Here is a 14,738-nt window from a genome sequence, read left to right as displayed (position 1 = left end):
CTGTTCATGATGACAACAGCACCTCCTTTATCAGCCTCTTTGATGATAATGTCAGGGTGGTTTCTGAGGCTGTGGATGGCATTGCGTTCTGCACGACTTAGGTTATGAAGCAAGCGATGTTGTTTTTCCACGATCTCTACCTGTGCATTGAATGAGAATGGTCACACTCATAAACGATGTTTGAGCAGCACAGAGTCGTGGAGTCTGCTCTGCATTACTAGCTCCAGCATCAACATGCCCCCTGATGGGCCAGTTAGCTCAAGTGTACAGAATCACTTAACTTGAGCTAAAGCTTTTTGTATTTAACAGGAGTCTCGTTAGGAGCAACAGTAAGGGCTGGTCTTCACTATGGGGACATCGGGAGATCAGTGCTGCTGCAATCAATGCAGCAGGGGTTGATTTAGTGGATCTAGTGAAGACCTGCTAAATCGACGGCAGAGCACTCTCCAGTTGACCCCGGTACACCACCTCTCCGAGAAGAGCAAGGTAAGTCAACTGCAGAGTGCTTCCCGTCGATGCAGCACAATGAAGACACCGGGGTAAGTAGACCTAAGCTACGTTATTCACTTAGCTGTGGTAGCCGTAACATAGGTCAACTTATCCCAGAAGTGAAGGCAAGCCCTAAGTTATACCTTGACTTTAGTGAAGAGAAGCCATAGAATGCGAAACGTTGGGGTGTGGACGTGGGTTGACAAAACATTCTGCTTCAGTGGAAATTCCCTCCTGTTGAACAGGAGGGAAATACGCATTCCTGTGTTAAGATCTGGCAGAGCTCAGTTTTCTCTCCAGAAGAGCTTCCTTAAATCATTTAAATAACCTGATTTTTTTTTACTAGATTGTGTAAATGAAAATCACAAACAATTGCAAAGACTGACAATAACAGGCTCCAAATGCAACTACTCTTTTCCTGATACTTCTCCACCATCACCCAGAACATCAGCATTAGCGTGTTCTGAGTGTAGAAAAACAAGCAGCACATTCATCATTTTTAGAAAACGGGTTGGGAGGGAGCCTGAGTGAATTTTTACCATGTAACACCTTTGCCCTTGTCATACACTCCACACTTCTGTCATATAAATCCTTTTGATTTCATTCTAGCAGTTTGACTAAACCCTTAAAGACAAGACAATCCAAAGCAAAAGCTTTCAAACTGTTCTTGGTTCACTCTGGGCTTCTTAGTAATGTCAATAGCTGATTGCCCTAGCTTTTGGGCTTCAGAATAGTTAACCTACTATATACCTCTAAAAGGAGGCATGTCCCTTTCCTGATTTGCTCACTTACAACAAATCTTTTCAACCCTAAGCAAAGATTCTGACTGCAGTTTTGACATTTGTAGGTAAAGATCATGGATTCTGTCCAAGTTTGTGGCAGTTCACTTGAAACTGAACTGGGTGCTAATGGGTTGTGGTTTCTCTGGAAGATGTTCAGCCTTATCTTAGGCCTGTTTTGATCAAACTGATTTTGGAAATTGTGCTGAGTGCAGATTCCTATAAGAGGAAAATAATGTCTGTACTAAAATGGGCTTAGTGTGAAAAACATTTTATATTTAATACACTCCATATTAAAATGTTGAATAGTCAAACCTGTTCAAATCTGCTGTTAAAAAGTGATTTTAAAAAGTGTTATCTTTCCTAATTTAAGATAATTTCTTCTCTCACTCCATTTTAAATATTTAGGGGGCTGTACCAAAAGGAAATGCCACTAAAGAATATATGGAGAGTTTGCATCTGAAACCAGGGGAAGTGATCTACAAATGTCCAAAATGCTGTAGTATCAAACCAGAACGTGCACATCATTGCAGGTATATCATTTTTTTCTTTAAAGTAAACATTCGTAAAGATATTTGAAAGTGAAATTCTAAAAACAAGTATAAAGTAGCTAATGAACATGGTCTGCAGGTTTCTTGCTTTGATTTACTGACAGTTTTGCAGACTTTGTACTACAAAACTGTGTATATTTGTCTATAGAATAGATATAAAAACTTGAGGTGGAGCAGGGAAGAAGCCTAAAAGTTTCAAAGGATCTCATTGCTATTTGGTAAATTTTGTTGTAGAGCAGAAAGTTTTTCCTCTTATCATTTACTCCATTAGCTAAAAAATTTAAAAAAAACAAAAAAAACTTTTATACACTGGTCTTACTTTGATATTGGATTCTGGAGTTATTGTTCTGGTTACAAGAGTAATTTTAAATGAAGAAGTTAATTGCAAGTACATTTGAAATGGCCACCTCAATGTGTGCTCTTCCTGAAAATTCTGAAAAGGTCTGTTCACAATAACACGTTCTTGGGCATGTGGATTGACTACTCGGTTGTTTTTTTCCTCCCCTAGGCAGCATGCATAAACAGTTTGTTAAACCAATGAAATATTCCTCAGTTCATTGGAGAGTGTTCTGAGTAATGAAAGATGTGATTATCATAATCTTGGATTAGGATATTCTATAAAGTATAGTAGATCTATCTACTTTAAATTCACTCTGTTCCTGTTAGCTTGAAGGCATATTTTAGGTGCACCTGTAATGTTCAACCACTGGAAAGATTAACTTAAGTATGTCTCTGTGTGTAACTAAGAGACTTCTAAATATTTGTATACTGTGTATGCATGTTTATATACACAGAGCTACATGTGTGTAATGTTTTTAATAGCACCTCTCTGTATAGAGTAAGATATATCCAGCTGTGTAATATATTGACAGTTTCTGCTTACCTAAAGGATGCGAATGAACTTTTGTTGGAATGCTAAAATGCAAATCATTATGGAAATGACTGTAAAAAAAAAAAAAATTGCAGTTGATATAAATTATCTGTTTTGTCACTCTAGTTGTAAGATTATGGTTGAGAAGTCACTTCCATATAAACTGCTACTCTGAAACCTTCCATATAAACTGTCTGTCTTGGAGCTGAAATCTTGTTCTTATCTTGGATGTGAATTTTGTTTTAGTATGTGGAGTGGGAAGAGAAAGTTCCATGTAAATACGTAATCATTGTTAAATTATCTAACCCCGAGATGGGGAGAGTCTCTTCAGTTGCGTCTTCATACATGTTCTTAATACACAGAACTCAAATGCCTTTTCTTTTTAAACCTAACAAGAACTTGGCCTGTAAGGAATGGTGCTTGTGAGGATCTGAGCCTTTGATGATTTCAATTTTAAGTGTTTTCTTTAAGCAATATGATTGTATTCTTTTCAGAAGGTTACAATTTTACTTTCCTGCACTTTAGCAAGTGTATAGGTCAGATGTTCCAGATAGACACAAGCATTGTCTAGTCATCAGACAGTAGAACAGGAGCTAAGAAGTACATCTTCTAGCCTGGTTCCTGGAAATCTGTCTCCCAAGTTCTTCTGTAACTGGCTCTTTATTTAACTTAATCTCTGCCTTAGCCTACCTATTAAATAGATTGTAATGGTAAAGCACTTTTTAGACATTTGATTGAAAGGTACTCATAACTATTTTGGTGTCTCTAGGAGCAAGATTTGAGTCTTTTTTTACATCCAAGAAATGCTGTGGAAATGCTATGATAGCAATAAGTATGGAAATTTAATTGCACAGATCAGGAAAACAACTTTCACAGCATCCATAACTTGGGGTGGATATGTAGGTTAACACTATATAGGAATGGAAAATATTCTTGTTAAAAAGGGCAAGCAATCTTACTTTTTGGGAATCATAACTGAGATCGTAATCACATAATAGAGAAGTTTTTAACATTGCATTATTTTTCTAAATTCAAGTCTTTACTGAGTGTCGTTACTTTAGTTGTCTCCTTGGGATGGTTTTAAAATAAACCTATCATAAACATCCATTGTTTTTATTAATCTATCTGAATATATTTATTCATAATACACCAGAACTATTCATTTATTACTGTTGAAGTTGAAGGGATTTAATGGTTTTGCATAGTCAACAAGAAAATCTGTAACTCTTCAAGCTCACCTCATATTAAGTTAGGAAAATGAAAGATATTTATTACTTAAATGATCAGTCTGGGGAAAGATGGCAACAAATATAACAACTGTTTTATTTTGCACTGTAGAATGTAGAGATTTTAATTGGATTCTTTTGCAACTAACTTTAAGAGAAATGTTGGTTGATAGCCCTTAAGTCTAACAAAGAGATGTGGTGAAAGATTTCTGGAATTGTTGCCAGAAATGTCCAACAGACAAAGCCACACACACACACAAAGCAGATCTAATTTGAAGGCATGCGTTGAACAGCCCATTGGTACTCGTCCAGCAGCGGATAAAGATGATACTACATCTGAATGTATGTTGTATATCATATGCTGCTCCTGATTGAATCTTTTGTAATTTAATGATAGATTTTATTTCTGAGAAATGAAAGGGAATTGACAATTTATAAATGAAGTTTAGACTGTTCTCTGAAGCATTTTGGCTGTGCGCACATGTTCAGTATATTTGATAGAGTTGTGTGGGTAGTAAAACAGCTGTGAACGTTTCTGGGGAGATTGAAAATTTCCCTTCTTGCAGATATTAGGTCAATTTATCTGTAAGGTACTTTCTGCCAAATACTGCTTTTGGCTGTTTTTATTACCTTGAATCTGGAAAGGATTGAAGCTCTGCTTACATGGTGTGCTTGTAGCTACAGGGTTATTAAAAAATAAAAAATATATACAATTGGGATGTACACATTTATCCTTTTTGGAGCATGGCGATATTCATTTTAGTGGGTATGAAACAAGTCTTTTCTATAAAGTCATTTACGCTCTCTCAGAAGTCGTGGCATACGTGTTTTTGAAGAAAACATATTCTTCTAAATTGGTAAACCACAACAGACAAAACTAGTTAAAACCTTTGCTTTTTTCCCTTCAGCTTTCATTAAATTCTGCATATTAATTTTTGGCTGAGACACACTACGTGTTCTTTCTTACAGTAAAATTTAGATCCTTTTAATAAATAAATAAATAAAAAGTGCCTATTTCTCTCTCCCTCTCCACAAGTATTTGCAAGCGATGTATTCGAAAGATGGATCATCACTGCCCATGGGTGAATAATTGTGTAGGAGAGAAAAACCAGAGGTTTTTCGTGCTGTTTACGGTGAGTACAGATTACCAACAAATTGTTCTAAATATGAACATAAATATGAACATACTTACCCCAGGATTCAATTGCTCACTATTTAGCCGTACCCTTACTCTTGGGGGAATTCTTCACCAAAAAATTAAAAATGTTGTGTACAATATTTTAAAATTCTGCATGTTTATTTGACAAAACACAATATAATCAAGCCAGTTTCAATTATTTTGGTAATTTATTTCAAAATACCTGTTAACAAGTATGTCTCCAACAATATAGACAACAAAAAAGATTCAGGAAATGTTTTTTTGACAAATAGATTCCTAAGCATATTAATACAGAATTTTAAATAATCATTCGTATGAACTACAATACGGAACTGTATTTCCCACACCCTCAAAAGCAGAGTAAAGGTTTGAAGGGTAATGAAGGAGCTGAGGGAGAGGGAAGTAATTGCTGGGAAGAAGCCTGAGAATGAACCTGGAGGGTTGTTGGGTGTGGATGGGAGAAGTATGAAACAGTTGTGTTTTTGGTTTGTTTGTTTTTTTTTTTGGGGGGGGGGCCGGGTGTTAGGGAGTTGGGGAGCCTCCCTCATGCAGACTTTGGCTGACCCTTAGCCTCTCCCAGTCAGGCACATCTGCCCCTGTGCTTGTGTCCCTGGACATCCCTCCCCTCACCACCTGCTGACCCCATGTGTCCCTGCATCCCCACTCCCATTTAATCCCTATTCCAGTCTGGTCCCCTACTGCCCCTCTGAATCCCAGTTTGTGACACCCCCCGCCCCCAGCAGCCCCATGTTTCCCACTCTGTCTCCCCCACACACACACCGCTGTATCCCGTGCCGCCTCACCTGGCCCCCACAGGCAGGGCTCTGAGGAACAGCTTCTGCTCTCTCCCTGCCAGCTGCTGACCACTAGGCAGGTGAGCAGTGGGCTGGCTGCTTCTGTTCTGGTGCCACAGCAGCCCCTGGTGGGAAAAAGGTGTAATTGCAGAGCCTCTCCAGCAGAATGTATTTTCTGCAGAGAAAAAAAAAATCTGTGGGACACACATGTATGGTGTGCGGACACCGTGGTGCAGGATTCCCCTAGGAATACATACCCTGAATGTGCAACATTATACCATTTCACTGTGTGCAGTATATTGCATTATACAACCTAGTATATTACTAGTTTTTAAAGTTTGCAATGTGACAGTTATATGCCTGGGGGCAGGACTTGGATCACGCTGATATAATATGCTGGTACCTTGCTCAAGCTGTGATCTTGTTCTGCAGAATCTCAGTTTTCATTTAAAATCTGTTTTGAGGTTTTCTTTGCGACCCTAAAGTGAACTGATGATAACTACATGAGTCTGCAGTAAGCCTTGAACAATAGCTCTGAGATACCCGGTGGTGATTTTAAATGTCATTGTTCACAATTTAATTCCTCATGTAAGAAAGGAGAGGGAGCATACCTACGTCTGCACAATTTACAGTGAGTGACTTCTCCTTTTGGTGCCACAAGTGAGTGTTGTTTAGGAGAGGGCGGCACTTTCCTTCACACAAGAAGGAGCCTGGTAGAGCCTAGTTGGGAATCTGAGCCCTGCTGAGAGAGGACATAAGTCTAAGGAGCTAAGGAATTGAGGTCAGAATGCAACCATATTTTGAGCATCTGCACAACAGGCTCAATGGCAACTCGCATGGGCAGACCTTGGAAGAGTACCACTGCCCTTCTCCTTCCCCTAATTTCTCCCCTGCCTTGGAGAGGCTATTAGTAGATATTAGCCATGCTTCTTTTAATCAGTGTTTGAGTCCAGTGTTTCAATGACTTAAAATCCATTAGTAGTTCTTCGAGTGCTTGCATTCCATGTTAGATGTGCGTGCACAATTGGTGAAGATTTTTCCCTCAGTGGTATCCATCAGATCAGCTATAGCGCCCTCTCAACCCATGCACTTATGCACTGATATAGGAGAGCCACCAACACCGCACCCTCCTCAGTTTCTTCTTCCTGCCCGAGACAGTTGCTGGAACAACTCTTGCTTCGGCAAGGCGTTCTTCTTAGTGGTTTCTTACTCTGTTCCATAGTTTGTCTTAAGTATAGTTGTAGTGTATATATTGTAAATAGCATTAGTGTAAATAGTTAGAACCCCAGTCTCCTTATTGTTAAGGTGCTGTCTTCCCCTGTGGCGACAGGCATGCCCGGCCCACGAGTTTCAAACCCGTGCCTCTTGTGGCAAGCCTATGTCCGTGAGCAACACACACTCCAGTTGTGTGAAGTGTTTGGGAGAATCTCCTGTCCACCACTGATCTCTGGACACTTGGCATGAAATGGAGGCTAAGAGGGTACTGCTTCGCCATGGTCACTTCAGGAGGGTTCTTCATCTGAGTCTGAGATAGAACCATATGTCCAGCCTAAGGGCCACCTCTGGCACCCATCCTGTATACCACTCGACCTCAGTATGGGTCCTCCCACCGTCGCATGGCCAAGGGAAGTGTGGCTTATGCAATGGTCATACTGGAATCCTTGGGGTTTTCCCCCAGTACTGGATCCACATTCCTGCCGATCTTACTCAGTTGCTTCTGAGAGGTGGGGTCCTGCTCCATCCTGCTCGGCATCGAACCCCGACTCCGGTACCAACCCCAATACCCATATTCAGGATGTAGCCCCCATGGATGATGATGAGGCTGAGGAAGAGAAAAAAAAACCTCCTCCCTCCAGTACAAGCCGCCGCCTCCGCCTCCTCATATGAGGCTGTCTCAGGGCTGAATATCTTGCTTCCACAGGCTAACTTCAGGACTCATCAGAGTTCCTAAAGCAGATAGCAGCTATCCTGGGGCTAGAGACTGAGGAACTCAAGGAACCATCCACATCCTTGTTGACATTCTGGCTGCAGCAGCTCCTTCTGAGATTGCCCTGTCCATTAATGAGGCTATAATGGATCTGATCAGGGCCCTATGGCAAACCTCTTCTTCTCTGCCCTCCACCTCAAAGAGGGCTGAGAAGAAATATTGTGTGATGGCCAGCGGGTATGAGTATCTATCCTCCCATCCCTCTCCAGGGTCCTTTGTATCAGCGACCAACAAGGAGGCCAGATGGGCACTACCCTCAAACGGACACAAAGAAACTTGATGTGTTTGGGAGGAAAGTTTATTCGACAGCTGGGGAGAGATGACTACAAGCTGTGGGACTTCTTGTCCAAGTTCAAAGACTTTATGCCTCAGGGCTCAAGGCAGGAATTCTCTACCCTCTTAGAGAAGGGTAAGAATGTTGCCAGGGCCTCACTCCAGGTGGTATTAGAAGCAGCTGATGGTGGCGGCAAGGACAATGGTCTCTGCAGTGACCATGAGGCGATGTTCTTGACTGCAGACCCTCGGAGCTACCTCACGAGGTCCAACAGTAGATCCAGGACCTCCCTTTCAAAGGCTCCTCATTCTTGGAGCAGACTGATACAAAGCTCCATGACCTGAAGGACTAAAGGGCCACTGTGGTCCCTGGACCTCTATGCTCCATCAACTTTGAAGAAGCACTTCAGGCCTCAGCAGCCGACCCACTTCTCAGCTCTGGCTCCAAGACAGGAATCCTTTAATAGAAAGGGAGGAAGTTACAAACGCTGTCAGCCACTGCTGTCCACCTCAGCCTCACTTACAGGGTCTCATAGGTATTCCGGTGAGCCCAAGCAGGCGTTTTTGAAGGTGCACCCATGGGTGCTATACCAATTCCCAGTTTGGACCCTACCTCCCCCTTGGTTTTGGATCAGTTATCTCACTTCAGCCCAACATGGTCTTGCCTTGGGCATATGGCCATGTGCACTTACATGGTCCGACGCCCGAGGCCGCGACTCAGACCTCTGCAGACATGGTTAGCTTTAGTGTATGCCCCAAACAGACACCATTTGGGCTTAGTACTTACTGTTCCAACCCCCATCCTTGGAGTGGAAGCAGCTCCTGTCAGTGTTAATGAGCCTCCCCTTCGTTGCCCTCTAGCCTTTGGTGTCTCTAGTCTTGGATGCTTCTAACCTAGGTTGGGGAGTCCACCTAGTGTTCCTCCCACAGATCTCAGGAAAGGTAGTGCAGATACTGATGGACAACACCGTGGCTATGTTCTGCATCAACAAACGGAGGAGCCAGATCCTCTGCTTTGTGTCAGAAGGCCATCTGTCTATGGGAATTGTGCATGAAGCATTCCACACACCTCGAGACTTCACATCTTCCGGGAGCCTGGAGAACACCCTGGTGGATCACCTCAGCAGATCCTCCTCCTTTCACCACAGATGGTCCCTTTACCCAGAGGTCACCAGGTTCGTCTTCCAAAGAGAGGGAGACCTGTTTGCAACCAGGCAGAATAGAAAATGCCAACAGTTTTGCTTGTTGCCTGGGCACAGTCTGGGCTCCCTCTCCATTGTTTTCCTGCTTCCATGGACAGAGCTACTATTCTGCGTATTTTCTCCAGTTCCTCTGGTTCACAAGGTCCTCCTGAAGATCAAGATTGACAAGGCAAGAGTTATTCTTATAGCCCCGGTGTGACCGTGCCAGCACTGTATTGGCATGCTGCTCCCACTCCGTCCACACCTGATCTCATAAGACCACGGTTGGTTACTCCACCTGAACCTCCGCTTCCTTCACCTAACTGCATGGAAGTTGCATGGCTAAACCCAGAGGAGCAAGCCTGTTTGGAATAAGTTAAACAGGTCTTGCTGGGCAGTAGGAAGCCATCCACTAGGGCTACCTACCTCGCCAAATGGAAGCGGTTCTCGATATGGTCATCCCATTGAGGCGTGTCTCTGACTCAGTCTTCCTTTGCGTCCACCCTGGACTACTTGCTCCATCTAGAGCAACAAGGTCTGGCTTTCGCATCTAGGAGCAATTTTGGCCTTCCACCCACCGGTGGGTGGAAGATCAGTGTTCTCTTACGAGATGGCACTGTTTTCTTAAGGAATTGGAGAGACTTTAACCACAGGCTCACAAGCTGATTCCCCTGTGGGTCTTAAACTTGGTCCTTTTGAGACTCATGGGTCCTCCCTTTGAGACACTAGCATCATGCCCTCTGCTACTTCTTTCCTGGAAGGTCGCCTTCCCGGTAGTGATCACTTCAGCCAGAAGGGTCTCTGAAATCAAGGCCCTTGCGTTAGAGCCTCCATACACAATGTTCGTCAAGGACAGAGTCCAGCTGCACCCGCACCTGGCCTTCTTGCCAAAGGTGGTTTCACAGTCCCATAGCAACCAGGTCATTTTTTCTGCCAGTCTTTTTCCCAAAGCCTCACCAGAATTCAGAATAGCGGCAGCTTCGCTCAGTGGATGTTAAGCTTGCCCTTACCTTCTATAGCAAGAGGACTAAATTCTTTCACAAATCCATATGACTCTTTGTAGCAGTAGCAGAAAGGATGAAAGGACTTCCAGTGTCAGCTCAGAGGATCTCATCCTGGATAACCTCCTGTATTCAGGCATGCTACGAACAGGCGAATGTCCCATCTCTGGCGACTCTAATCACTCACTCCACAAGAGCTCAGGCCTCTTCAGCGGCATTCCTCCTGTAGGTTCCAATCCAAGACCTCTGAAGGGCTGCAACTTGGTCATTGGTTTGTGCCTTTGCATTCCACTTTGCCGTCACCCAAATGGTTTGAGATGACTCCAGGTTTGGAAGAGCAGTGCTGCAGTCAGCATGTCCCTGAACTCTGAGCCCACTTTCTGAGGTACTGCTTGTGAGTCACCTAACATGGAATGGACATGAGCAAGCACTCGAAGAAGAAAAACAGTTACTATCTTTCTGTAACTGTTCTTTGAGATGCATCTCTCATGTCCATTCCACGAACTACCTTCCGATCCCTCTGTTGGAGTTGGCCAGCAAGAAAGCACTGAGAGGATGTGGGACTGGTGGCGCCCCTTATACTAATGCATATGTGCACCGCTCCAGAGAGCGCTAGAGCCAGCCTGACTGATGCCACTGAGGGAAAAATCTCTGGCAGCGGCTGACTTGGCACGCACCCAAACCTAATATGGAATGGACGTGAGCAACACATCTCAAAGAACAACAGTTACAGAAAGGTTAGTAATCCTTTTTTTCCATTTTATTACATTTGTAATTGTAATCTGATCCAAAGAGCTAATAAATTAGTGTACTTCGTTGTACTTGCTGAGATTTTTTTATTTGAACTTTGCTGGAGTTGGTTTTACTCCATTTTATCTAATTAATAAATGATACTGCACCCAAGCATGTAATTTCCTAATCATAAAAACTGGCTGCAAGGAATGTCTGCTTTACTGACTGACAAAATGATCAAGACTAAGCAAATTTCTATTTATTTCCAGATGTATATAGCCCTAGTTTCAGCTCATGCACTCATTCTGTGTGGGTTTCAGTTTTTCTCTTGTGTCCGAGGACAGTGGACTGGTAAGCATGTGTTTACTTCTACCACCATAACCAAGCAGTGTTTATAAATAAAACATTTGCAAACATTTTATGATTTTTTAACTATGTAACACAAAATGCCATGAATATTCTCTTGCCTGCTCATGCCATCTTGTTTTCTTGTGTGGTGCTTAGCTGAAAGTAGCTAATTCCTCCATGCTTTCTTGTGCTTATTAGTATTTCACGGCAATGTTTTGGTGCACCAGAGCTCGCTGGGCTGTCAAGATCATGAAGAAAGTTATATGGCTGAAGGAATACCAGGGTCCTTAATGCAAGGGGATAGAGGATCTTTGCTGTAAATACCAGGGAGGTCATGTGGATGAGGGGCTCAGGAGTTGCCTTGAATAATAACATCTAGGGATGGGCTCTAGAGCATAGGTGAGGCAACATTTCATAAGGGTCTCAATACTGGTGGAAGTCTTGGGACCAAGTAAGGGGCTTGGTTCATTGAATATCCTCACCCAGGACTCAAACGTAAAAGGCCTTACTTCAGTCTTTCATACACACATCTCTTGATTTCATTTTTGCATGTTTTAATGCAATTTGGAATGTGCATGGCTCATCTTTAAGGCAACCTGTCCAAACTGCTGTGTGATCTATAGTCTTTATGCGTACTGTGAACAGAGTGCTACTTTTAACAACTTCCTCAGCACTGAAATATGGAAAAAACTCATAATAAATCCCTATTAACGGTCTGAAACTTATGAAAGCTTAAAAAAAAATAGCCCAGGCGTACATGCTTCTTAGAATAATGTCCCTTGGAGTGCTCCTTGTCAGGTGTCCCTGTAGCCTGTGCCTTTATTGGGAGATGTTTGGTAGCCGTGCCCGTTCGACCCCTGGGGACACCCCACACATCCTCATGCCTCTCGCCAAGGCTGTATGGGGCTGTGGGGATGAACGGCCTTCAGTTCTTTCTCACCCACCTTTGACCAGAGATGGAATCTGTGATGCCTGTTTAACATTTGTTTTTTTCCTCAGATAGTTACCTCATAGTTACTTAGCTTATGATGCTACAGTTGTTGGGACAGTTGTTTCTTTTATTTCTTCCTCACTCGAGCTATTAAAAAAAAATTCAAAAAACAATCAGAGAGAGTTATGTAGGTAGGAGATCTCCCCTTATAGGGGTTAGTTTTGCTCAGGAATGCTGGGATCTCCTGGGATTCAAGGGGAGTGTCTTTTGTCACAAGGCTATTCCGATAAGTGACCTACACTCCCAGTACCTCTGCTGTCTGGGTGATACTCATATCCCCAGTAAGTGCACAATCTGCACTTCCTTCAAGGGTAGATCCTGAAAAAGTAGAGAAATAAAATTTAAACTTCTAATGATGGAGCAAGCTGTATGTCCCAGTACAAGTAGTGCTACGTCTACCTCAAGATCTCAGTCATCGTAGATCAGTAGAGAAGTACATGGCATTGAGTAATCAACAGTACCAAAGTCGTCATCTACACCTGCCTCGAAATAGGAGGAGGTAAGGAGTAAATCTCCAAGAAGCTCTCAGTCACTGTTTAACAAGAAGGCTGCGGAGACCTCAAGTCCCGGTGGGAGTTCCATGCAGGCGCTGAATGAGATTGGTACAACAAAGGCAAAGAGGAGTCTGTCATCTAAGACAGACTCCAGTACTGAGTTCAGATAACCTGAGAGGGCTGTCTCTGACCAATATTTGGTACTGATAACAAGAAAATTAACTGTACCAAGGGCTGTTCACCTCCCTAAGTTACTGAGGGGAGCAGAGCCAACTCACTCCCATACCCAGAGCTTGGTACCAGCTGCATGGGTACTAAATTCATGCTCCACAGGTTCCCACTCAGCCAAACCTTTGATACTACTGGTATTGCAAGAGTTTAGGAACCCTACAGATATCTTCTGAGCCAGAGTCTCCTCTGTTAACAAATGCTTGAGGTTTTTCAGTCTCAAGACTCTTTCGCTAACCCCTCTAGCACCTAGATCAGGGGTTCTCAAACTCAGTTGCACTGTGACCCCCTTCTGACAACAAAAATTACTGCACAACCCCAGGGGAAGAAGGGGTGGGGAGGTTACCAAAGCCTGAGCCCCGCCGCCCGGGTGGAGGGACCAAAGCCGAAGCCCAAAGGCTTCGGCCCCAACTGGGCTGCCTGTAAGCTAATCCCCACTACTTCGTCCCCAGGTAGCAGGGCTCGGGCTTTGGCAAGCAAAACATAGCAGCAAGAATGAAAACTCAGGTAGATATAACAGCCAACCAGGAGCAGGCAGGGCTCTCACGTCTGCAGTTTGTGTCTCGTGCTGAATTCATGTCTAGCTGCTCTTCACTTTATATCTGGTAATATGAGCAGCCTGGGCTAATGTTGTACAAAGTCTTTGCTTATTGGCTCTCAAATTGGTGTAGCCTTGTGGTTACGCCAGGGCAAGGTACATTCATGTAGTGCAATGTGGTACAGTAACTCCTCACTTAGTCGTTTCATTGTTACGTTGCTGATCAATTAGAGAGCATCCTTTTTAAAGTTGTGCAATGCTCCCTTATAACATCGTTTGGCAGCTGCCTGCTTTGTCCACTGCTTGCAGGAAGAGCAGCCCATTGGAGCTAGCTGGTGAGGGCTTGGAACCAGGATGGACCGCCAGCTCCCCTATCAGCTTCCTGTTCCTTGAGCCATGGCTGCCCAGCAGGCTATCAATTGCCAGCAGTTCAGCTGTCCCTCCCCCTGCTGCTATGTGCTGCTCCCACCCTCTGCCTTGGAGCTGATCCCGGGAGCCTCCTGCTTGCTGTGCAAGGGGGGGAGGAGAGGGGCTAATGTCAGGGTGTCCCCCTGCTCTTGCACCCTGTTAAGTGAGGAGTTCCTGTATATGACAAGGCAGGACTGCAGTCACTTTCAAATAATTAGCATTTACTTGTCTAATGAACTGAATTGTCTAGAACTGTACAGCCTCTGGGATGGAAAGTAAAAATAAAAGATTTGCAAAATCTGATTTAGCCACTGTAAAATAAATACAAACATATTTTATCACTTTATGTTGAAGAGGAGACACACTGTTCTGGAGTTGCTATTTGCATGGGTTCTTGGTGTGATTTTTTTCATAATTAAGTTTATTCTTTTCACAGAATGCAGTGACTTTTCCCCGCCTGTAACTGTGATCCTGATGGTCTTCTTGTGCCTTGAGGGTTTTCTGTTTCTCACTTTCACTGCTGTTATGTTTGGCACCCAAATCCACTCAATATGCAATGATGAAACGGTAAAACCTACTTCCCTTGCTTGGTGTAATAATTCTAATATAAGACTTGACTAGATGTAGCTTTATTTGCATACGATAGAGGGGCTTTTATGATGTGTTTACAATTTGAATATCTTCACCA

At 43.3% G+C, this 14,738-nt stretch overlaps 1 protein-coding gene across 1 annotated transcript in view; it reads left to right on the top strand.

Moving 5' to 3' along the window:
• ZDHHC7 (zDHHC palmitoyltransferase 7) overlaps positions 1-14,738 on the top strand; it is a 37,920-nt gene that overhangs the window by 19,356 nt on the left and 3,826 nt on the right. The window contains exons 4-7 of the mRNA XM_032793813.2: positions 1,677-1,801; positions 4,953-5,049; positions 11,313-11,394; positions 14,487-14,617. Of these exons, the coding sequence (XP_032649704.1) occupies positions 1,677-1,801; positions 4,953-5,049; positions 11,313-11,394; positions 14,487-14,617 (435 nt within the window). The remainder of the gene's footprint in view (positions 1-1,676; positions 1,802-4,952; positions 5,050-11,312; positions 11,395-14,486; positions 14,618-14,738) is intronic.

The sequence above is a fragment of the Chelonoidis abingdonii genome, chromosome 19 (genome assembly GCF_003597395.2).
Source record: "Chelonoidis abingdonii isolate Lonesome George chromosome 19, CheloAbing_2.0, whole genome shotgun sequence".
Classification (NCBI taxonomy): Eukaryota; Metazoa; Chordata; order Testudines; family Testudinidae; genus Chelonoidis; species Chelonoidis abingdonii.
Note: the sequence above shows the minus strand (reverse complement) of the source record. Positions and strands in the feature narration are given on the sequence as shown.